The 25,268-nt window shown below is 32.3% G+C and overlaps 2 protein-coding genes across 4 annotated transcripts; one reads left to right on the top strand and one right to left on the bottom strand.

The window, feature by feature from the left end:
* Positions 1-593: 593 nt before the first annotated feature.
* On the bottom strand, positions 594-23,613 carry LOC105324694 (small ribosomal subunit protein uS9m). Of its 3 annotated transcripts, none has more exons than XM_066071057.1 (14): positions 23,483-23,613; positions 23,045-23,174; positions 21,957-22,060; positions 21,123-21,185; positions 20,382-20,412; positions 20,058-20,137; positions 19,540-19,631; positions 18,755-18,836; positions 17,774-17,905; positions 16,801-16,846; positions 2,821-2,926; positions 1,552-1,721; positions 1,028-1,106; positions 594-679 (listed from the first exon to the last, which is right to left on the bottom strand). In XM_066071057.1, the coding sequence occupies exons 1-14, from the start codon at positions 23,570-23,572 to the stop codon at positions 667-669; spliced, it is 1,218 nt and encodes a 405-aa protein (XP_065927129.1). In that variant the 5' UTR covers positions 23,573-23,613; the 3' UTR covers positions 594-666. The 3 variants fall into 3 exon arrangements, with proteins under 3 accessions (XP_065927129.1, XP_065927130.1, XP_065927128.1); XM_066071058.1 differs by lacking the exon at positions 16,801-16,846 and adding an exon at positions 3,566-3,611; XM_066071056.1 differs by lacking the exons at positions 594-679; positions 1,028-1,106; positions 1,552-1,721; positions 2,821-2,926 and adding exons at positions 10,777-10,862; positions 11,205-11,283; positions 11,712-11,881; positions 16,072-16,177.
* LOC105324693 (uncharacterized) lies at positions 7,991-9,888 on the top strand. Its single transcript, XM_066071059.1, has 4 exons — positions 7,991-8,056; positions 8,156-8,217; positions 8,385-8,597; positions 9,727-9,888. Exons 2-4 carry the CDS (start codon positions 8,166-8,168, stop codon positions 9,882-9,884), a joined length of 423 nt encoding a protein of 140 aa, XP_065927131.1. The 5' UTR covers positions 7,991-8,056; positions 8,156-8,165; the 3' UTR covers positions 9,885-9,888.
* Positions 23,614-25,268: the final 1,655 nt, after the last annotated feature.

Here is a 25,268-nt window from a genome sequence, read left to right as displayed (position 1 = left end):
AGCTACATATTCAATTTATGATTGACACTTTTTTTACTGTACGCGTGATTTCAAAGAGACAGGGTGTTAACGTCATTGTGCTGATGTCTATACCAGTAGGTAAGAGTCCTTTATCCTAATTAAGATGTTGAATGCATAATTTATAAGAAGGGGGTTAAATTAATCGTTCGTTTTCCGGGATTTTTCAGATTTTATGTTTGACTCTGGAGAAATGAAATGTCTTCGTAATAAGAGTTAAGTCCGATGAATGGGATACTATGATAACTGAACAGTTTTGCATTGATGAACAATTTTTCTAATACAGTCTAAAATTTTCTCAATATATTATCTAGTGTATTCTGTCTTTATTACTTATAGGGATACATGGTTACAGGGAATTATCACAAGATAATTCTCGGCCATGATGATTCAGGAAGTCATAATAAACATATGTGTACTATATCACAAATGCACTTTTGTTACATTATGATTGTTTTTCAAAAGTTGTACTTAGTACACCTACCGACAGCTATTTTAAGTGTGAGCAGTACCCAAGAGATCAGTGGGACCAGATAGATAAAACAAAAATGCTCATAAAATAATGCAACAGAAGGAACATTTAGCAATATGATAAAATTTACTTCTACAAACAAACAAATACATCTTAAAGTCATCCACCCTTTTCTATTAACGTGCTCGCCTGTAAAAAGAGAAAAAAAAAGATCGGTTATTTTAAGGACATGGAGAGAGAAAAAAAAGAAAATATGGTTATCATTTTTCATAGCACGAAAACATGATCTAAAAATAATGCCTTTCTTTGATGAAACACCTACAATACCTATATTGACATTGTGATGAATTTAGTAAAAACACTTTTCCTGTTTAGCCTTTAACCACAATCACTTACAATAATTAACTGTTCAAAGATTGCAACAATATCTACTGGGCATGCAATGATCAAGTATTTTAAAACAGATTACAATTCTATATAAGATTTTCCATTTGTGTCTAAGGCATAAACTTGCAACAAGCTTTTATTAATTCGTACCATTGGAACTGTTTACGAGCTTTCTTCTGTCCGGGCTTGTTTCTTTCCTTCACACGGCTGTCCCTATCCAGGAGGCCAGCTAAAATAAAGCGTAAAGTTTTATATTATAATTACATATAATTTATTATTTTTAATGAAAAGAAGGCCCACTGCAATTTCCATTTCTATTATAGAAGTCTTTGTTGAAAAATATTCCTATTTCACTCTTATTTGTGGGGCTCAAACCAACCCTTGGTAAGAACACAAAAAACTTTTCAGGTATTTATATAACAAATACCGTAATATTATGGTTCGGAGAGTCTTTTATACATTTGTCAAAATATAAGGACCTACAAATATACAGACTGCAATTGAATAGGTAGCCTGATGTATTGAGAATTGCAAAAATATTAAACAAACGAATTTGACAATGCCATTGATTTTCAAATAGTTATTGAAACACGGCCTTACTAAGCATCCTATCTAATAACATAATGTAATCTTTATACTAAGTCTTGTAAACATTTTTCATACTCTCTACTTACATAAAGACAATTTATTGACCATTTGCTGTGACACAAAGGGGAGTAGGGCGTTAGACAGACCGTGCCTGATGGCGCCCGACTGTCCCATTTCTCCCCCTCCCTCTACCCGGGCGTGAACATCCACCTTATTCAGGGAACTAGTCAGCACCAGAGGAAACAACACCTGCTCCCTAGGAAAGTAATAGCATAAAATGAATCCAAATATAAATTATACATGATGAATTCTAGCTTAAAAGATTTGAGATTTGAGGAAACTAGACTTTGACCCGTGCGTGCACGGGTTGACATTGCATATTGTGTCGGGCGTTTACGAAATAAATACATCAAATTTGCACACCATGTTGACATTCAGAACTCTCGAAATAGTTCATATTAAACGCACTGAGTTAGAGTTATCTCCCGTATTTTCTTTCATGAACAAAATATATAGCAAATTTTTAATGAAAATTAACACGTATTTGTATTATCGTTTTTTAGTTTATCCATGCAAATGTGATATTGTGGAAACATAAACTAAAGAGCATCCCGTGATTTAGCGTGAATGTAATGCGCATGATTGTAAAATCCGAATAATTCAGACGATTTCCGAATTTTTGAAAGGAATTTATGTTGATTATTAATTAGCGAAGCCTGATTTAGAAAAAATAAAAACAAATTGGTAATTTTCAAGTACCAATAATGTTAAAAATATATAAAACAAAAGACAGTACTCTTCCGATTTCTCTGTATTAAACCCCAAAAATTTGGGTCTATTATTTTTATATAGAAGTATAGATAGAAGATCCTATTTTTTGTTTGCAGAAATTAGGTAATATTTTAATGAAATAACATTGTTAGTGTTGGTCTGTTACATGTTCGTTTAATTTTTCAATTAAAAATCTTTTTGTCAAACTAAATAGTTTTTTTGTACTTGTATTGAATGGCATCTACCCATGCCTGTATCAACAACTACAGATGAGATGATGTAGAATATAAATGTACATGTATCATGTACAATTCATGTAGTAAAGAGGATATTGAAAATTTAAAGGATAGAAAATGGGGGGGGGGGGGGGAAATAGGACATTGATCATTATTAAACTTTAGAAAACAGTTTGTGTATTCATGTGCAATTACATTTGTGCACATGGAAAACCAACTATAGAATATAATTAATTAATATATGTAAATCAAACATTTTTCAAAACAGGTTGTTGTTTTTTTTCTCATTTATAATGCAGCTGTATACAAACACAGCAGTACCTCAAATATATGAGCCAACTGTTTTACCTGGCATGCTGGGATTCAAAATATTCGATTCCTTTCCCATTAATCTCCAGGATGCCTTCTCCCTCTGCATACACTGTCACCTGTGCAATCGCTGATTTCCTGTAGCCTGATTGGTTAAATATAGTACAAAAACTTGTGTCTAAGGCAATTACAACAATGTGAGATTCCATACAGCGTCAAGCAAATAGTTTAAATACTTTTTTAGCAAACAATTAAATGTAAAGGTATCTCACATATTGTTTTGACATATTCAAGAAAACAAAATTCAATTTAAACATCTTTTGTCAATCATTACCACTAAAAGATCTTCTTCAAGCGAGTACAAGTTGGAATAACAACCATTTATTTACACAATTTACAAGCTGTATGAGCATAAATTAATGTGTTGGTAATGAAATTTAGAGACTTGTGATTACTTTATGCAATGTAGATCAAATGAAAAAATTTCACTTACAAGTACATTTTGTCACACAGTCAAACAATCATTTTCTTCTCCCCCCGTCCCCCCCCCCCCCCCTTTATGTTTTTTTTAGTATTTGCATACAATTGAAATATTCTGGGCAGAAAATATTTTAATAAATTGAAATCATTTTATATTATATTATTGTTTAAGTATGGCCACTAAAAGTTTTGCTTTTAAGAGGCAAAAGAGAAATATGATTAATTACACATATTATCAAACAAAGTATGAATTTTTTCATCCAAAATTTATCATCTTTCTAAAATAAACCAAACTCATACTTACCATTTTTTGTTCTAAATTTTCGTCCCTGCTCATTCACATAGAATTTCTACAAACAATTCAGATTCTTATTAAACGTTCAAAATGGATGGTCCACTGGAGGATGATACTGTGGAATTAATTTTATTCATGTGGGTAAATGTTCATGGGTGACCGAAATTTTTTTGGTTTGTGGGGAAAGTTCGTTGGTAGTGTAATCAGGATAATTTCAATAAATATTAAATGATTGTGTATAGGTTTGTGGGGATGTAAATTCGTGGGCAAGTGTTACCCACGAAAGCCACGAACATTGGTCCTCCACGAACAAAGATTGATTTCACAGTTGATGTTTGCGAAGAAGGCTTACGGGTAAGATTTCTAATGCTTGATACATATCTGTAAGTCATTCAATAATTTTTGCCATTTTGTTATCACTAAAGTGACTGTGGTTTTATTATTGCACATCAATTTTTTGTAAAATCTGTCGTTTAATCATATCAATGGCAACAACTGCTCATGAAGGTATGACGCATACTATCACCAATTTTTTTGTAAACATCAATTTACATTAGTATAATACTGTAGATTCCATAGTGATTTTTCATGAGTACTCTTATCATTTTGTATATCATATAACAAAAACATAAAATTTCAAGCATGGAACTTTTGAAATAAATCCATATACTTATAAACTAATAAAATAATAAAAGTGGAACTGAAATTCCTTATTATACTTAATTCTTCAATTCCGCTATTTTGTATTAAATCGTGTGATTATAAAATCCCGAGCACCAATTTTTTGTAATAATTTCATATAGTTTAAAACTGTTTGAAAGATAAAAGCCAGATTTAAAAATGTGCGAGGGTTGCTTCATGCAATTTTATGCAGACATTAATTTCTCACATTAAATGAGGAATCTACAATAATTAAGAATCAGCGAGGTAAGTTTTGAACTATTTAATGCAAAACTAATCCCTCAAGTTAAATTTGGAATCTCAGTAACTGCAATTTCGCCTTGATTTCTTCTGTATCCATAACGTTGATCTCAGATGTCTTTGGACTACCAAACAGTTTTAAGAAAGCCACATCTTGTTCTTGGAGCCTCATTTTGGAAAGTTTTGTCATCAATATCACAATTCGATTATGCTAAAACCACAAAAATACAACTACATGTATAGGTATTTATAAAAGAATTCCTTATCATTACTTATATCCGGGCTGGATTCATTACCTTCTTTTTATGGTATTAAAAATATTGGAATATTTTATAATCATAATATCTCTGAAATTTTGGTATTTTTCTTCTTTATCTTTTTTATTGAGCTCCTCTAAAGAAGATCTAATTAAAAAATGGCTGCAACCATCGAGCCCTCTAAATTAAATCAATTAAACCTTCATGATCATTACTAAAAGGTACAAGTCACAGCCCATACAATATGCATATGGGCCATGCTTGTTCCCCATCCTTATTGAAATTATTCAATAGAAAATATGTTTCAAGTATTCATACGATGCATTTTTTTTATTGAAATTATTCAATAGAAAATATGTTTCAAGTATTCATACGATGCATTTTTTTGTTCTTCTTTGATTTTGAACAATGTTAATATCAATTATGAAATACTGGAATCAAGTTTGTAAATTTACTTATTGGATACCTACCTCATTAACTTGGACTACTTTTGAGTGATTTGACTTAAAATAGTTCAGAAAAGTTCTCAGGTCCATCCACTCATATTCCTCACTGTAACCAAATATGGTCAAAATCAAAGTAATAAATCAATGAAGTTGCATCAAACATCACTATAAATTTTCTTGCAAGTGAAGCAAAGTTGGTTTACATCATTGATATGAAACTCTGACCATTATCTATAAAAATATCCACCTCTTAAAAACTGTCTTGAGAAAGATACCGGTATTAATTCACTCTATTGATATGAAATTCTGACCAATATCTATAACATTCTCCACCTATTGAAAACTGTTTTGTGAAAGACATGAAATTACATGGGTGTTTCGGTTCAGCACCCCCCCCCCCCCCCCCCACACACACACACACACACATACAAGTACATATAAAAACAAAGTTTATCATCGTTATAATATTTAAATCACAATACACAAAGTGAAAAACATGATGGCCTCGGAAATATCTGATAAATGATTTGAGGATATCAAAAGGCTTAACCGATGCCCATAGGAGTATTGTTGATAAAAATGTAATGAACTCCAGTTAAATCAATTTACACCTGCTGCAGAAACATTTATGTTTCAGCTTAAAGCTAGAAAAAAAAAACTTTACAGTTAAGGTCAATATAAATTATAATTTAATAGAAAATGAAAAACAAAATGGTTAAATTTAGAAGCTTTTTGTAAATGTAAGATTACCTGGCTTACATTTAAGTGCATCTACACTCCCATTTAATAACTTTGATGAAAAGAGTTTAAACTATTGTAAGAAATGAATTGATTACAATATTAGTTAAGAGCCGGTAATGTTCTTGATGACAGAGAACATAAAAATTAGTAAACCCCCCTCCACTTTTTTTGCAGCAGACTTTTTCTTTTTAATTTACATTTAAAATTGAATTATAGTGGAGTTTGTCCCTAACTTTTTGGGGAGCATATAAAATATGGAAGAGAAACATAAGGAAATCAAAAGTGAAATTAAAGGTAGGTAAAGGAATAATGCATAATGCGTACCTTCGCCCTCCCCACCCCCCGAGATTTCGGGAATTTTACTTCTCTTTTTTTTTTGGCTTGTTAAGATTTATTAGATGACCTTGCCCCCCCCCCCCTCCCCACCCACTTTCAAAAACGATGTTACGTGCCTGAAAGTAATAGCTTAATTGTATCATTGTGTGATAAAGCAGGTAACGGGCGTTGTGTTATAACTTCTTGATAAAATATAAAGCTCCTTAACATCCGTTACCATTGCTATTTTTGGTAAATAATACTTGGAGTCCCTGCATATTCTTACCATAAAAATTTAACACACTTCTGATGGATGTCATTTAACACACTTCTAATGGTTGTCGTTAATTTGATTTGTATATACACTTACTCAATAAACAATTATATATATATATATATATATATATATATATATATATATATATATATATATATATATATATATATATATATATATATATATATATATATATATATATATATATATATATATATATATATAATGTTAATCCTTAATCATATGGCAGTGAAAAGATTCGGACAGATAGCTTTTGAGCAATGCAAATGTCATATAGTAAAAACGGAACATATTCTTAAATGCCTACAAAATAGATATATACTCAGATGAAACTTGATTCATAAAAGATCGGTTTGGGCTTAAAGGGACTTGGACACGATTTGACTTAAAATTTTCAAATTTTATTTTTCAATTTTCAATGTTTATACTGATAAATATATTTGAACGTCAGTTATCAAGTTATAAGCAAGATACAGGGTTCAAAATGCTTTGTTTTGTAAACAAAGCTTGAATATTATCATTTTTTACATATTTGTTGTGTAATTGTAAGTTTCAATCAAATGTATATTTCTTTTGTTGATACTAGTATTTATGAAGATATTGAGTTAGTTTAAATCGTTTTTTACATGTCATTTTGTCTAAGAAATGGAAAATATCTACATTATATATTTTGTAAACAACTACAAGACTCGAGCTTTGTTTACATAACAACCAATTCTTACCTCTGTATCTCGCTTGTAACATGACTTTAACTTTCAATATTTTGATCAATCATTTAAAATGCACCAGTAAACTATTTTATACATAAAAAATAAAAATAAAATTTTTGATCTCAAATCGTGTCCAAGTCCCTTTAATTCCTATCGAAGGGTAAGTTTTGGTAACGCTTGTTAATGGCAACATTGCGACAGTTTTTATCAATCTTTGATTCAAAAATATTGACGAGTGTCAAATACTTTAGTCTCTTCAATGTTGGGGTTGTATTATATCAAAATTCTATATTTTTATTTTTTTCATTTCCCGACTTCAGTAGCAGAAAAATGGACAAGCATTATCATTAGCATATGTAGCGACATATGGAAACCATTGCGAGATCTGTAATTTGGCTGTTTAAAATGATAATAATACATTTAAAAAATAAACGGCAATTTATTGTTTATAAATTGAATATAAACTACTTAAGTCATTTACTGCTAAACATGTATAATATTATCCCGTTACTTCAAGAAAAAGCGATCATAACTTAAGCGATAGTGATATATAGTCATACATATGAATATGACTGTAACCCGCCTAGATATTATTCATTATCTATCGTAATTTTAGATTCCATGGGTTAAATAATTGTGCTCAGAAGGCAACAGATGCATTTCCCGGAATCAGTTTTAATTAAATTTCATTTCCACAGGCAAGATATCCGTCATCCCGTAAGTTAAAACAATTAAATACATTCGGAGGTTTATAAAAGCAGACTTATCAGGAGAGAAGTTCATATTTTCCTAACTCCACGTCGTGGTTACCGGTAAGTGTTGCATACATTACTATTTTTCTGCAACGTCTTCAATAGACATCAAATAATTACTGCAAAAATACCGCGGTATTAAAGTTGATATATTTTCAGAAAAAACAAAATGGCGTGTCTTTCCTCAAGAACAGTCATTGCTTTCATGTCGATAGTTGCAGGTGAGTGTACATTACGTTTGGTTTTCATCATATCAAATTTGATCAATTTAATTAGTACTGGCATTACATGATCAAGTCAAAAAAATATCATCAGTTCTATACGTTCTATCACACCTTTGAAATGATGAATCAATTTTATGATAATCTATTTCTTTATATTTCAAAAGTTGTACATAGTATAACTCCAGAGAGCTACTACTTTGAGTGTGAGCAGTACCCAGGAGATCAGTGGGACCAGATAGATAAAACAAACAGGGAATGCATGAGGGAGGATGTTGACGGGGTGGATACATTGTATTGCCATCACTGGGAGTGTGAAGTACCGGAGTGTCCAGAAGAAGAACAGGTTACCTGGGGAGATGGATGCAAAGCATGCCCAGGTCGGTGTTAATATAGTTTACATATCACTTTTCAAATTACAATTATATTTTTATATACAAAAATTGTCATTTGCAAATATCAAAAGGTCCCAAAAGATCAGAACTTGATTATGATAAAAGGATCAAAAACTGGTTATTTTTTTAAGGTCACCGTGGTGTTATTAATTTTAATGACCAGTAACTGTTTTATCTATATTTGTTAAAATATCTTATAACAAATCAAAGTATAATTGGTTCGAAGAATCTTTTTCCCGTATTTTAAATTTACGGCTTTGAAAAAATTATGTAGAATATTAGATAATTTCTTGACATTCTATGTTAAATCTTGAGAAAAAAAACCCCGATACCTATATTCAATTTGACATCATTTTAAAGACGATGTCAAGAGCTTGTTTCATTTCGTTTTGGGGTTTTTTGGGAGACTGTAGGCATTATAGATATATTGTATAAGTCAAAAACGGACAAAACTCCGATATTTGATCCTCAATTCCTTCATATTTTTTTGAAAATAACAGTTAAAAACATGATTTTGTATTCCGTTTACCAAACATTTTAGCCCCGGTACACCCTATCAAACAGCTATTGTTATGAAATATCATTCTTAAATCTTTTAAACCTTTAGGCACCTTTCATTTACTAGATCTTGACCTTAACATTTTTATACTTTCATGTTAAATACTGAAATCTGATTGTTTTCGACTTAGTTGATAATCCGTTTTGTTATACTTTCATGTTAAATACTGAAATCTGATTGGTTAAGACGCAGTTCATAATCCTTTCTATTACCCTCAGCGTTAGCAACGCACTTAGCAACGGGTAACAATAAAAATTGTTACATGCGCGAAAATTATGCGCGTACGGTTCGCTGTAGAATTCACGTTATTCCTATATGAAAGCAGTAAAATTTTCTTAAAAATTAAGACATTCAGTATAACAAAATGAATAGTGCCTGAGGGTAACAGTTGAATTTGACACCCATCGGAAACTATTATCAACCTCCGCTTCGCGTCGGTTTACAATGGTTTTACAACATAATATCTAGATGAAAAGTCGTAGGCGAGGCATATTGTCAATCTGTTCACACAAAATAAAATATTGACCAACTCAACTGTTTTATTTTTGCATCAAGGTTCGTGCTCAGAAGGTGGCAAGATTCGTCCAGAAGGAGGTGATAGTTTCACCTGTGTGGATAACACGAACATCTGTAGCTGTACGAATCAAGGGTTTTCTACAACCTTAATGGGTTACAACCGCGAACTGTTTTGCAATGCAGCAATGGAGCAATAAAATATTATAGAATGTGAATAAGGTTATGTTGTTGTTGGTTTTTTTAACACCTTTTAAACTTTCAATTAACTGCCGTATCTAGACAAAACCTAGGTTTGAGACTTCTACGTGGATAACTAGGCGGCCTCTCTGTCATCTATTTATCTCCGTGCAAAATTCGCTGCTCATAAATAACTTTTTTTGGACTATGTTGTTTTGTAATATTTTCTCGCAGATTATTTCGTACAAAGCTACATATTCAATTAATGATTGACACTTTTTTTACTGTACGCGTGATTTCAAAGAGACAGGGTGTTAACGTCATTGTGCTTATATATATACCAGTAGGTAAGAGTCCTTTATCCTAATTAAGATGTTGAATGCATAATGTTTAAGAAGGGGGTTAAATTAATCGTTCGTTTTCCGGGATTTTTCAGATTTTATATGTTTGACTCTGGAGAAATGAAATGTCTTCGTAATGAGAGTTAATTACCACTGATTACCCCGGGGGTCTAAATTGGTGGGTTGTTAGAAGGGTGTGGAGGATGTCCATTAAAATTCAAGTCCGATGAATGGGATACTATGATAACTGAACATTTTTGCATCGATAAACAAATTTTCTGTTACAGTCTAAAATTTTCTCAATATATTATCTAGTGTATTCTGTCTTTATTACTTATAGGGATACATGGTTACAGGGAATTATCACAAGATAATTCTCGGCCATGATGATTCAGGAAGTCATAATAAACATGTGTATATCACAAATGCACTTTTGTTACATTATGATTGTTTTTCAAAAGTTGTACTTAGTACACCTACCGACAGCTATTTTGAGTGTGAGCAGTACCCAGGAGATCAGTGAGACCAGATAGATAAAACAAAAATGCTCATTAAATAATGCAACAGAAGGAACATTTAGCAATATGATAAAATTTACTTCTACAAACAAACAAATACATCTTAAAGTCATCCACCCTTTTCTATTAACGTGCTCGCCTGTAAAAAGAAAAAAAAAAGATCAGTTATTTTAAGGACATAGAGAGAGAAAAAAAGAAAATATGGCTATAATTTTTCATAGCACGAAAACATGATCTAAAAAGAATGCCACTCTTTGATGCAACGCCTACAATACCTATATTGACATTGTGATGAATTTAGTAAAAACACTTTTCCTGTTTAGCCTTTAACCACAATCACTTACAATAATTAACTGTTCAATGATTGCAACAATATCTACTGGGCATGCAATGATCAAGTATTTTAAAACCGGTTACAATTCTCTATTAGATTTTTCATTTGTGTCTAAGGCATAAACATGCAAGAAGCTTTAATTCGTACCATTGGAACTGTTTACGAGCTTTCTTCTGTCCGGGCTTGTTTCTTTCCTTCACACGGCTGTCCCTATCCAGTAGGCCAGCTAAAATAAAGAGTGAAGTTTTATATCATACTTACACATAATTTATTATTTTTAATGAAAAGAAGGCCCACTGCAATTTCCATTTCTATTATAGAAGTCTTTGTTGAAAAATATTCCTATTTCATTCTTATTTGTGGGGCTCGAACCAACGCTTGGTAAGAACACAAAAAACTTTTCAGGTATTTATATAACAAATAATATTATGGTTCAAAAAGTCTTTTACGCATTTGTCAAAATATAAGGACCTACAAATAGACAGACAGCAATTGAATAAGAAGCCTGATGTATTGAGAATTTCAAATATACATGTATTAAACAAACAAATTTGACAATGCCATTGATTTTCAAATAGTTATTGAAACAAGGCCTTACTAAGCATCCTATCTAATAACATAATGTAATCTTTATTTTTCATACTCTCTACTTACACAAAGACAATTTATTGACCATTTGCTGTGACACAAAGGGGAGTAGGGCATTAGACAGACCGTGCCTGATGGCGCCCGACTGTCCCATTTCTCCCCCTCCCTCTACCCGGGCGTGAACATCCACCTTATTCAGGGAACTAGTCAGCACCAGAGGAAACAACACCTGCTCCCTAGGAAAGTAATAGCATAAAATGAATCCAAATATAAATTATACATGATGAATTCTAGCTAAAAAGATCTTATTTAATTTGAGGAAACTAGACTTTGACCCGTGCGTGCACTGGTTGACATTGCATATTGTGTCGGGCGTTTACGAAATAAATACATCAAATTTGCACACCATGTTGACATTCAGAACTCTCGAAATATTTCATATTAAACGCACTGAGTTAGAGTTATTTCCCATATTTTCTTTCATGAACAAAATATATAGCAAATTTTTAATGAAAATTGACACGTATTTGTATTATCGTTTTTAGCTCACCTGAGCTGAAAGCTCAAGTGAGCTATTCTGATCACATTTTGTCCGTCGTCCGTCTGTCCGTCCGTCTGTCCGTCTGTAAACTTTTTACATTTTGAACTTCTTCTCTAAAACCGCTTATCCAATTTCAACCAAATTTGGCACAAATCATCCTTATGGGAGGGCGAATATAAATTGCAGAAATAAAAGTTTGATCTGTATTCAAAGCGGAGAAAACCTTGAAACTGTAGAAAAAGGGGGGTGCATTTTTAAAAATCTTCTTCTCAAGAACTACCGAGGCAAATTTAACATAGTTTAGCATAAATTATCCTTATGGGAAGGAAAATATAAATTGCAAAAATTAAGTGGAAATTTTGTTTCAAATCTGAGTTATTACGAAAATAATAATAAAGGAAATGCGTGTTTCAATCAGTTTAATAGCTTCGGGTTCGGCATCCGGTAAAATGATTCCATACTTCTAAAACGAGGTTCTTTGTTTAAAGCAGCCATGACATTATACGAAAAAGGGTCGATCTGACTATGATGAATTTGCTTGTTGTGCAACAGTTCGCGTATGAAGGGAAATTTTGAAACATACAAAATATATTGGTGCCGATTTTGTGAAGTAAATTGAGGCTAAATATTTCAATGCGTTGACAGTTTTCACACATGACGTTGGTGTTAGCTTGTTCTGATTTTCGTTTCGTTCTCATTATGCTTTGTAACCTGGAAACTATCGTCTGTATTTCGTGATTTTTACGTATCAAATCAAACAGAGACTTCGGTAAATCAAACAGTTAACTGTTTACCTGCGCAAATTAAGCAAAATCGGATGTAGGGGACGGGTACTGAAATACAATTCATTCTATCGGTAATTCGGCATTATCTTTTGCGTAATGGTACATGTAGATTAATGCAATAGGTTTTGTTGAGATGCTCGGCATTTTTTCGAGTTTATTCAGTTTAAATAGAGTTTGATATCGCTGACGGAAATATGTAGGTATATACATGTATATATATATGATTCATTTCGAAAAAATAAATTGTGTTCTTTATTTGTTATACATGTAGTGCATGTTTCTTGTGTTTAATTGTTTACAATTTCTATTTACTAACCATATTTGAGTGTTAAGCTTCGAATTATAAGCAAGATACAGCGATTTGCTCACAATTCTATGTTTGTACACAGATCTTAAAAACTAAAGCTTAAAAAAGTAAAATATTTGTCAATATTTATTAAGAAAATTTTCAAAGTCTGTTCTTCCAGAAACCAACTTTAACAACTTATTGTATTGTAAACTTAACCTTTTTAGCTCACCTGAGGGTGGGGCCACAATGGGGGGTCGAAGTTTAACAAATGAATATATAGAGTAAATCTTTAAAAATCTTCTCCTCAGAAACTAATCAGCCAGGAAAGCTGAAACTTGTGTGAAAGCATCATCAGGTAATGTAGATACAAATTTGTGAAAATCATGATCCCCGGAGGTAGGGTTGGGCCACAATGAAGGATCGAAGTTTTACATAGGAATATATAGAATAAATCTTTAAAAATCTTCTTCTCAGAAACTAATCGGCCAGGAAAGCTGACACTTGTGTGGAAGGATCCTCAGGTAGTGTAGATTCAAAGTTGTGAAAATCATGACCCCCGGGGTACGGTGAGGCCACAATGGGGGATCGAAGTTTAACATAGGAATATATAGAGTAAATCTTTATAAATCTTCTTCTCAGAAACTAATCAGCCAGGAAAGCTGAAACTTGTGTGAAAGCATCCTCAGGTAGTGTAGATTCATAGTTGTGAAAATCATGGCCCCCGGGGGTAGGGTGGGGCCACAATGGGGGATCGAAGTTTAAAATAGGAATATATAGAGTAAATCTTTAAAAATCTTCTTCTTAGAAACTAATCAGCCGGGAAAGCTGACACTTTTGTGGATGCATCCTCAGGTAGTGTAAATTCATAGTTGTGAAAATCATGACCCCCGGGGGAAGGGTGGGGCCACAATGGGGGATCGAAGTTAAACATAGGAATATATAGAGTAAATCTTTAAAAATCTTCTTCTCAGAAACTAATCAGCCGGGAAAGCTGACACTTTTGTGGATGCATCCTCAGGTAGTGTAAATTCATAGTTGTGAAAATCATGACCCCCGGGGGAAGGGTGGGGCCACAATGGGGGATCGAAGTTAAACATAGGAATATATAGAGTAAATCTTTAAAAATCTTCTTCTCAGAAACTAATCAGCCGGCAATGCTGAAACTTCTTTGGAAGCATCCTCAGGTAGTGTTGATTCAAAGTTGTGAAAATAATAACCCCTGGGGGTAGAATGGGGCCACAATGGGGGGTCGAAGTTTAACATATGATTAAATAGAGTAAATCTTTAAAAATCTTCTTCTCAGAAACTAAGTAGCCAGGAAAGCTGAAACTTGTTTGGAAGCATCCTCAGGTAGTGTAGATTCAAATTTGTGAAAATCATAACCCTGGGGGTAGGTTTGGGCCACAATGGGAGGTCGATGTTTTAGATAGGAATAAACAGAGTAAATCTTTAAAAATCTTCTTCTCAGAAACTAATCAGCCAGGAAAGCTGAAACGTGTGTGAAAGCATCCTCAGGTAGTGTAGATTCATGGTTGTGAAAATCATGATCCCCAGGGGTAGGGTGGGGCCACAATGGGGGGGTCAAAATTTAACAAAGGAATATATAGGGTAAATCTTTAAAAATCTTCTCAGAAACTAATCAGCCAGATGTTTCTTTATAATTGTTAAGACTTTGGCCCCAGGACAATTCTTTGGCCTCCCGAGAAGGTTCATAGTTTGATGTACGTTTATATCTAATATATAAACTATTGTTAAGGATCATTTTGAGAACTGCAATACTCAACATATGATAAGACTATAAAATCATCTTGTTAGAAAAGGGACGAATGATTATAAACATAAGAATATCCAGGGGAAAATGGATTTTATTTATACAGGATCTACATGTATTATTGTACATTGTCCAGATAGTTTGTATTATGACTCCATTAAGCTGATTTTATCATACCTATTGTTCCTCAGGTGAGCGATGTGGCCCATGGGCCTCTTGTTTAGTTTATTCATGCAAATGTGATATTGTGGAAACATAAACTAAAAAGCATCCCGTGATTTAGCGTGAATGTAATGCGCATGATTGTAAAATCCGAAAAATTCAGACGATTTCCGAATTTTTGAAAGGAATTTATGTTGATTATTAATTAGCGAAGCCTGATTTAGAAAAAATAAAAACAAATTGGTAATCTCCAAGTACCAATAATGTTAAAAATATATAAAACAAAAGACAGTACTCTTCCGATTTCTCTGTATTAAACCCCAAAAATTCTGGTCTATTATTTTTATATAGAAGTATAGATAGAAGATCCTTTTTTTTGTTTGCAGAAATTAGGTAATATTTTAATGAAATAACATTGTTAGTATTGGTCTGTTACATGTTCATTTAATTTTTCAATTAAAAATCTTTTTGTCAAACTAAATAGTTTTTTTGTATTTGTATTGAATGGCATCTACCCATGCCTGTATCGACAACTACAGATGAGATGATGTAGAATATACATGTACATGTATCATGTACAATTCATGTAGTAAAGAGGATATTGAAAATTTAAAGGATAGAAAATGGGGGGGGGGGGGGGGGGGGGGGGGAATAGGACATTGATCATTATTAAACTTTAGAAAACAGATTGTGTATTCATGTGCGATTATATTTGTGCACATGGAAAACAATAACCAACTATATAATATAATTAATTAATATATGTAAATCAAACATTTTCAAAACAGGTTGTTGGTTTTTTTTTCTCATTTATATATATATAATGCAGCTGTATACAAACACAGCAATACCTCAAATATATGAGCCAACTGTTTTACCTGGCATACTGGGATTCAAAATATTCGATTCCTTTCCCATTAATCTCCAGGATGCCTTCTCCCTCTGCATACACTGTCACCTGTGCAATCGCTGATTTCCTGTAACCTGATTGGTTAAATATAGTACAAAAACTTGTGCAAGGCAACAATGTGAGATTCCATACAGCGTCAAGCAAATAGTTTAAATACTTTTTTAGCAAACAATTAAATGTAAAGGTATCTCACATATTGTTTTGACATATTCAAGAAAACAAAATTCAATTTAAACATTTTTGTCAATCATAACCACTAAAAGATCTTCTTCAAGCGAGTACAAGTTGGAATAACAACCATTTATTTACACAATTTACATGCTGTATGAGCATAAATTAATGTGTTGGTAATGAAATTTAGAGGCTTGTGATTACTTTACGTAATGTAGATCAAATGAAAAAATCTCACTTACATGTACATTTTGTCACACAGTCAAACAATCATTTTCTTCCCCCCCCCCCCCCCTCCCTTTTATGTTTTTGAGTATTTGCATACAATTGAAATATTTTGGGCAGAATATATTTTAATAAATTGAAATCATTTTACCTTATATTATTGTATAAGTATGGCCACTTAAAGTCTTGCTTTTAAGAGGCAAAAGAGAAATATGATTAATTACACATATTATCAAACAAAGTATGAATTTTTTCATCCAAAATTTATCATCTTTCTAAAATAAACCAAACTCCTACTTACCATTTTTTGTTCTAAACTTTTGTCCCTGCTCATTAACATAGAATTTCTACAAACAATTCAGATATTTATTAATCGTTCAAAATGAATGGACCACTGGAGGATGATACTGTGGAATCATTTTTATTTGTGTGGGTTAATGTTCATGGGTAACTGAAATTATCTTGGTTCATGGGGACATAAGTTCGTTGGTAGTGTAATCAAGATGATTTCAATAAATATTAAATGATTGTGTATAGGTTCATGAGGATGTAAATTCGTGGGCAAGTGTTACCCACAAAAGCCACGAACATTGTTCCCACACGAACAAAAATGATTCCACAGTAGATGTTTGCGTGGAAGGTTTAAGATTTCCAATGCTTGATACACAGTTGTATGTCATTCAATAATTGTAGGCATTTTGTTATCGCTAAAGTGACTGTGCTTTTACTATTGCACATCAATTTTTTGTAAAATTTGTCGTTCAATCATATCAATGACAACAATTGCTCATGAAGGTATGACGCATAATATGACCAAAAGAAATTTTTTTGAAAAAAAAAAAATGTAAACATCAATTTACATTCGTATAATACTGTAGATTCCCTATTTTTCGTGAGTACTTAATTCCGCAATCTTATTGTTTTGTATCATATCATGAGAACATAAAATTGCAAGAGCCGTGGTTTTGTAATGCATCCATATACACATGGACTAGTATAAAACTAAAAAAAAATCGCTACTGTTAATTCATTATTTCACTAAATTACGCATTTTGTATTAAGTCACGAGAATAAAAAATCGTGAGCACCAATTTTTTGTAATAATTTCATACAGTTTAAAACTGTCTGAAAAATAAAAGAGAGATTTTAATATCTGAGAGGATTGTTTCTCGCAAATATTAAAGGAATCTACAATATTTTGTATAGCTACACACAACTTAATGCACGCATTAATTCCTACAGTTTAATATGGAACTCAGTAGCTGCAATATTACCTTGATTTCTTCTGTATCCATAACGTTGATCTCAGACGTCTTTGGACTACCAAACTGTTTTAAGAAAGCGACATCTTGTTCTCGGAGCCTCATTTTGGAAAGTTTTGTCATCAATATCACAAATCGATTATGCTAAAACCAAAAAAATAAAACTACAGGAAAAGGTATTTATAAAACATCTCCTTATCATAACTCATATTTAGGCTGGATTCATTAAATTCTTTTATAATGGTTAAAAAAACCTGGAATATTTAATCATTACATCTCTGGGAAATGATTTTTCTATATATGTTAGCGTTATAATATTAGTATTTCCTAAATCTTAATTTAGAGCTCTTCTTCTATCGAAGATCAATACATGAATAGTCCAAAAATGGCCACCACCATCGAGCCGTCTTAAGTAAATCAACTACACCTACATGGTAGTCCATCTAAAAGGTACCAACAAAAAGCATTGTCTTGGTCTTGAAAAGTTATACAAGGAGAGGGAATATACATATGGGCCATCATTCTTTGACCGCCTTCCACATTGAGAATAGTTTTGACCAAGTCTAAATCCACACCTGTACAGTAGTCGCCCCCGTGACCGCTCAGTATAACAGCTTTACCGCTTGACCACTGCTCCAAACTCTGGGTTATCTTCTCAAACTCTGCCATCATTGACCATGTACTCTTGCTTTCTTTTTCTCTCTTTTTCACACCCTCTCTCAAAATTTCTCTGCGTAACATGATAGCTTGCTCCCTTTCCTTCTCTATCTCTCCTTTATGGAATACAGTAAAACACGCTTATAATGAAGTCCTAGGGACAGGCGATTTACTTCTTTATAAGCGTAATTCGTTATAGCCGTCAAGTTTATAACATGTAATAAAGTCACGGGGAATGAAAATCACTTCGCTATAACCGTCAATTCATTATAAGCGTGTTCGTTATAACCGTGTTTTACTGTATCAGGTTTGTAAATTTACCTATTTGATACCTACCTCATTAACTTGGACTACTTCTGAGTGATTTGACTTAAAATAGTTCAGAAAAGTCCTCAGGTCCATCCACTCATATTCCTCACTGAAACCAAATATGGTCAAAATCAAAATAACAAATCAATGAGGTTCCATCAAACATCACGATAAATTTTCTTGCAAGAGAAGCAAAGCTGGTTCACATCATTGATGTGAAAATTCTGATCAATATCTATAAAATTCTCCACCTCTTAAAAACTGTTTTGAGAAAGATATTCACTCTATTGATATGAAATTCTGACCAATATCTATAAAATTTTCCACCTAATATTAAAAAACTGTTATTTTGATCTGATATGAAAATTAACCAAAACCTGAATATAAATATAGATCAAAGACTCAAATTCTGAAGCACACAAACCACTCATTTAACATTAACATCACTATAACCCAACACTTACTTTTGGGGGGCTTTCAGATAGAGCTCGAAAAAATACCTCAAATGACAAATGTATCAACTTCTTTTGATGTTAAAATTCTATACAAAATGGAGTTGCTTCCCATCAATTTAGATATTGGATAGGACAGCCTTTTATTTCTCTTTTGTTGTATATTTTAAGATATACCATTGAATTTGATAAAGTAGAGCTCAAATTTCGACAGGTATTAAATAGTTCCTTATTTATACTAATTTAAGCATAATATGGGGAATTGTCAAGGAAATTAAACCTCATTTAAAACATTTGAGGTTGTTTTCATTGAGATGATGCGATTGCATCAAAACCATGGTCATTTAAAACAAGATTTACCTCAGATGTTTCATTTCTTCTTGAGGAGGGGCACCTGTTGACCCAATTCTGACTTCTTCCTCCCTCAAACACTCCATCCTCCAGGCTGCTTCCTGTCACAAAAATAACATTTACACACGATATGGCACAAAATGGGTAGAATATTAATATCTGTCCTTAATATATGTACCAAAATCATTTGAAATTTTGAACTCAAAGAAATAATAAATCCAGGTTCAATACATTACTGTAAAATATTGAATCTGGTTCAAAATATCGCTGCAATGTTTTGAGTCAAGATTCAAAATATCACTGTACAAAATTGAATCAGCCTTCAATATTTCACGGCATCGAAAAAGCATGTGACTCCAGTTATATCAAAATTGGAATGCTGAGTGTAATTAAACCATGAGTCTCAATATTTTGCAGCGAAATATCAAACTGGGTTAGAGCATTGGTTCAAAATTTCCCAGCATGTGTATTAATATTCTTTGACACCAGTAATATCAAAATTGGAATGCTACTGTATGTGTACTTACAGACATGATGCCGTGGTAGTTTGGGAGCAGTGTGTAATACTGATAATGATATGGTCGGCCGGCCTTGTCAAACGGGAAATCTGGATAATACACAAAAGAGTGTTTCTCTAAATTATATCTTTTTAGTTAAGTATTAAAGACAAAAGCAATAAAATGAAGTAAAAATCAAAAATATACATATCTTCAAACTGAAAGATTTCAAATAAGATGCATTAAGCCTTATCACTTAGACATATATGATTTGCAGGTCTTACATTTGATGACCATGTATATGCATACCACTCACTATATAAAGAAAATTTACCCATGCACAATCTAACTTACCAAAATTCAATGGCAAGATATCTTTTGGATGCTGCAAAAGTAACGAGAGTGAGAAATAATATATCTGATATATGAAAAGACATTAGGAAGGTGCTAAAAAATTACAAATTCATATTTAGTCAAGATTTGTTTACCTGTTAGATAATAATATCTATCTGTTCATTCAGCTATTTAATTTCAATTTTCTTTTTAAAGTTTATTACTTGTCAATGAATAAGGATTCCATAAATTTACTCAGGGGCAGAAAAATTTCCCTTATAGGAACAAAAAACCTGTAAGTGATGTTTAAATTCTGAAAAATTTTATTCTATCATTGCAACCTTTTCCATATACTAAATATTTTTAATTGATTTCATTAAACTTGTGTCCACAATAAAAATATTATTGGCATATCCCGGTAACTTAGAGTAAGCATCACCAAAGATATGATTTTACTAGTGTTTTCCCTTTATTTCAAAGTAAAAGGCTACAATCTAATTCTAACAGGCTGGAGGTCAAGGGAGCCACGGTACCTAGTTGAGTTTACACCAACTAAATAACCCAGACTATTGTGTAATATGTGGAATTCTAAAATTTAGATAAGCGTCTTAGCTGCTGCATTCATAATAACCCTTTACCTACAGCAGACAAATTTTAAAATCTCTCCATGTTAATTTCATATATTTCATTTTTTTCTTAAGGATACCAAATATTGTGAAATATATTATGCGTGTACATGTACCTGTGTTCAGTTGATAGTACCTTAAACTGTGGCCTTGAACCTTTGTCAAACAGACCTGATGGCAGTAAATACCGTATTGCTTCCTGCAAAGGAAAGAGTTCATTGAAATGTATGAACTAAAACAAATGTTATTAAAGATTAAGACTGAAGACTGTCAAATGTCATTTCTAAATCTTCATAATTACAGTAAAACATGCTTATAACAAAGTGCCAGGGACCGGCGATTATACTTCATCATAAGCATAATTCTTTATATACGTCAAGTTTACAACAAGAAATATAGTCACGGAGAATGAAAATCACTTTGTTGTAAGCGTCAATTCATTATAAGTGTGTTCGCTATAACCGTGTTTTACTGTATTAAGATCTACTCTTACAATTACAAAACGTTGAGATTCTGGTGGTTAACAACTGTAACATGAATTGAATTTTAAAATATACAGTAAACTTATAGTATCTGGCTGTGTATTCTATTTCATGTTTTTGGCAAAATGCAGTTTCTGCTTATTCAACTATATACATGTAGAGTTGGAAATTCATCATCAGCTAGTTGTCGTACAGGCTTAATATAGTACAGTCAAACTTTGTTATCTGGAACTAGATGGGACTGTTAAAAACTTCGAGATATCTGAGTATTCAAGATATCAAGGGTTAAATACTTTAGAAATAAGTGGTTGCAACTTTAAATCACTTCTACTTAACCATTTTATTTTGAGGTATTAATTAGTATTTGAGATATCGAATTTCAACTGTATACATGTAATTATGGTAACATCAAATATAGATTTCTTAGGCTTGGAAGGAAAAAAGGAATGAGGAAAAGAAAGAAAACATTGAAAAGATAGAGAGCATACATTGATGTGTTCCTGTGTCATCTCGTCAGGGTGGATGCCCATCATGTTGGCCAAGTGTTTACGCCCAAGCTCGTACTCCTCCGTGTACTTGTTGATTTTTGACTCTGAAAACCCAAGGAAACAATAAGGAATGCACAAAATATGATAACAAACATCGTCGGAACCCAAGGGTTTACTCTGTAAAAATCTTTGGGTTCCGACAATGGATAATGAAGAGCATGAAGTATATCATATTCTCAATGTGCAATCCTAACATGTAGTTTTTGTGGACCATTCAAGTTCACATCTGTGAGAAACACTTCTAGGAACAATATTAATAGGCGTAGCATCTGTAATTGGGAATATATTTAATGAACAAAATATTTGCAATAAGATTGTGTTTGTGAAACATAAAGTATCTGGACATCACGGACATAGTTTTTAGTTACCAAACAATTAAAGCTGCTTGGTCCGATTTTATATCAAATTTTATGCACGCTTTTAAACGATTGTTATGCTTCGTATATGTGTACGTTTTGTTTGCTAATATTTCTGAAGTTTGCTTTCTTTACAATCAATGCATAGCATGCGGGTTGAATAACCCCAATTATTTGGGGGACAAAAGTAAACAGTTTCCTTTCTAAACATTCCCATGATACATTTTGGTTTGTTTTTTCATTTGCCCAAAAAGAAATTATTTTTATTTACTTTGAATATTTCTAACTTTGAAAGGAGACTGATTCTGCTGGTGTAAATAGGAGAAAGTCCATAACTTTCTATGATAAATGGTTTGTATAGAAAAAAAATTTATAATGTTATAACAAAAAAATCGGACCAAGCAGCTTTAAGTATATACCTTTAATTTTACAACAAAATGTATTTTAAAAGATTACCAATTTCTATAAAACAATCATACAATTACAAGATATTTAGGCTCAATGCCAGTAAAGATTAAAATAGTTAAAAAAAAGATATGGTTTCGTTATTTCTTGGGATCATTCGATATGTGTTTAATAATCTGGTCTGGAGTCATAAAGTATTTCTGTCATACAATGTTGAACCATTAATCATGTATAAATATGCTTTTTTTTGTTAATTAAACCTCATACCATGTTCTTTTGCCCTTTTAAGAAAGGCTTTCATTGCTGCACTGAGTTTTTCTGCTCGTCTTTTTGGTCGTGTAACCTCAGAATCAGTGCTGACGACGCTCTGTGTGCTTAAAGTTCTTGTGAGACATTTCTACAAAATAATTTAAATTACCAGTTCAGTTTTAATTTCAACTGTATGTTCATTTAATGATATGGTTTGAAAACACCAATATAAAATAAATAATTTAATTACTTGCATTACATTTTTCATTTCAGACTGATCCTTACATATCTAATACACATGGAAAATTACAAGCCTTTATGTATCTTGGCCAGTTTTATTTGTAATGTGTTTGAATGTCATAATTTTGTCGAGAAAATTCGAGCGTAGCTCATATATATTTTTTTCTCCTTTTCTGCAACGTTAGCAAAATATCAAAGCGTGAAGAAAAAACTCACTGACGGTGTCCTGTAACCAGTCGAAAACCATAATTCACTCCCTATAAATTTTATAAATGACCTGGTTGCAGTTGGAATGGACGCAGCCATGTTTTATGAAAAAGATAACTCGTACGTAACATTGTCGAGCTTGTGTTTCGTAATTTCATGTTAAAAATGTTAAAGCACGAGCGATACTGTATACAACAGATAACCAATCAAACTTTTATCACGGGTAACTTTGTAAAGTACAAAAATAAATGTCTGTGGATAGTTTTTAATGATCAATAACTGAACAAGAAAAATTATACAGTTCTGTCATGTTATCCGGATGTGTGTCGCATTTTTAACAATGCATCTATCTATCATAGTCGATCATTTATATATTGATTTATTTACTATACACGATAATCATTACATTTGTACAATAATTAAAAGTAAAAATAAATAAGTTCCATGTTAGTCCAGCATAAATATCTAAAATAATCTAAAAAAGATATACATTTATATTTATTTCAATATTTTTTTAAGGGGACAGGGTTATCAACAAATTAACCATCAGTCTAAATCTTTAGTTTTTATTCGTTATATAAGCTTTGAAATATTTTTGAATAAGTAAAGAAAAAAAACAATAATTTTTAGCTTATTATTTGAGTATTTTTCTAATATAAATTTATACAGAGCTCTTCTTCCATAGGAGATCGATACAGTCTAAAAATGACCACAATCATCCATCCCTCTTAAAACACCGTGTATAATTTTACCGAGGTGATCCATGAAATCGAGACTGCAGGGTATTTATAATGGTCCTGACTATATATATGCTAGGTATATAGGCCTATTTAACATTTTTAAATTAAGTTAATTAATGCCATTTATGATTATTGCGGTGTTTTGAACCGAATATATACGAATATAATTACATTCAAACATAGATTACATGTATGATGTAGGCATGCGTACATTATTTTTATAATTGGAGGAAGATCAACTTATAGCAGAGAGAGAGAGAGAGAGAGAGAGAGAGAGAGAGAGAGAGAGAGAGAGAGAGAGAGAGAGAGAGAGAGAGAGAGAGATTTAATTCATGTAGTGGGGTAGGGTCGTTTATTTGAGCTTGTTCGCAATTTTCACTACCTATTTTAATTCATTCCTTTCTCTTAATCAGTAATTAAAAATATATTTACATGTAGAATTTAAATAATCAAATAGTGAATAAAGAACCTATGTTAATTATACGTACACCAGTTTTGTAATTATCGGAAAGTTGTAGAGGAGCAAAGTGAATCGTAAAGTTGTTGAGGAGCAGAGTGCACGTGGACCGTAAACCCTTGGCTAGATAGAATAATAATTGCATAATTTTGTTTTTAAATTCTATTTCTTTTGAAACATGTTCTTTGCAATAAATCTAACCTACCCGCGTCAGATAATTCAAGATTCGACAATCTCCTTCCGGAATAAACTGGAGCTTCTAAATTTGATCTGACCTACATGTAGTTGTTCTGATAATTCTTTTATATATATTGAGAGAGAGAGAGAGAGAGAGAGAGAGAGAGAGAGAGAGAGAGAGAGAGAGATGGGTTAAAAATACTATGATCCGGTGCAATATGAATGTATAGTGTTAGCACAAATTGTGACTCGCTTTTGTGACCCATGGAAAATGCACAAGTCTGTATTTGTTTAACATCATTCATTCTCAAACACTAATTCGCGAGGTCGGGGGTTGATGATACATGTACAAGCGTCTTGGAACCGTTCTTCTCCAAAAGCCGTATGATTAAACATGGCCAAGATAACAATTAAAACATAT

The sequence above is a fragment of the Magallana gigas genome, chromosome 9 (genome assembly GCF_963853765.1).
Source record: "Magallana gigas chromosome 9, xbMagGiga1.1, whole genome shotgun sequence".
Lineage (NCBI taxonomy): Eukaryota > Metazoa > Mollusca > Bivalvia > Ostreida > Ostreidae > Magallana > Magallana gigas.
Note: the sequence above shows the minus strand (reverse complement) of the source record. Positions and strands in the feature narration are given on the sequence as shown.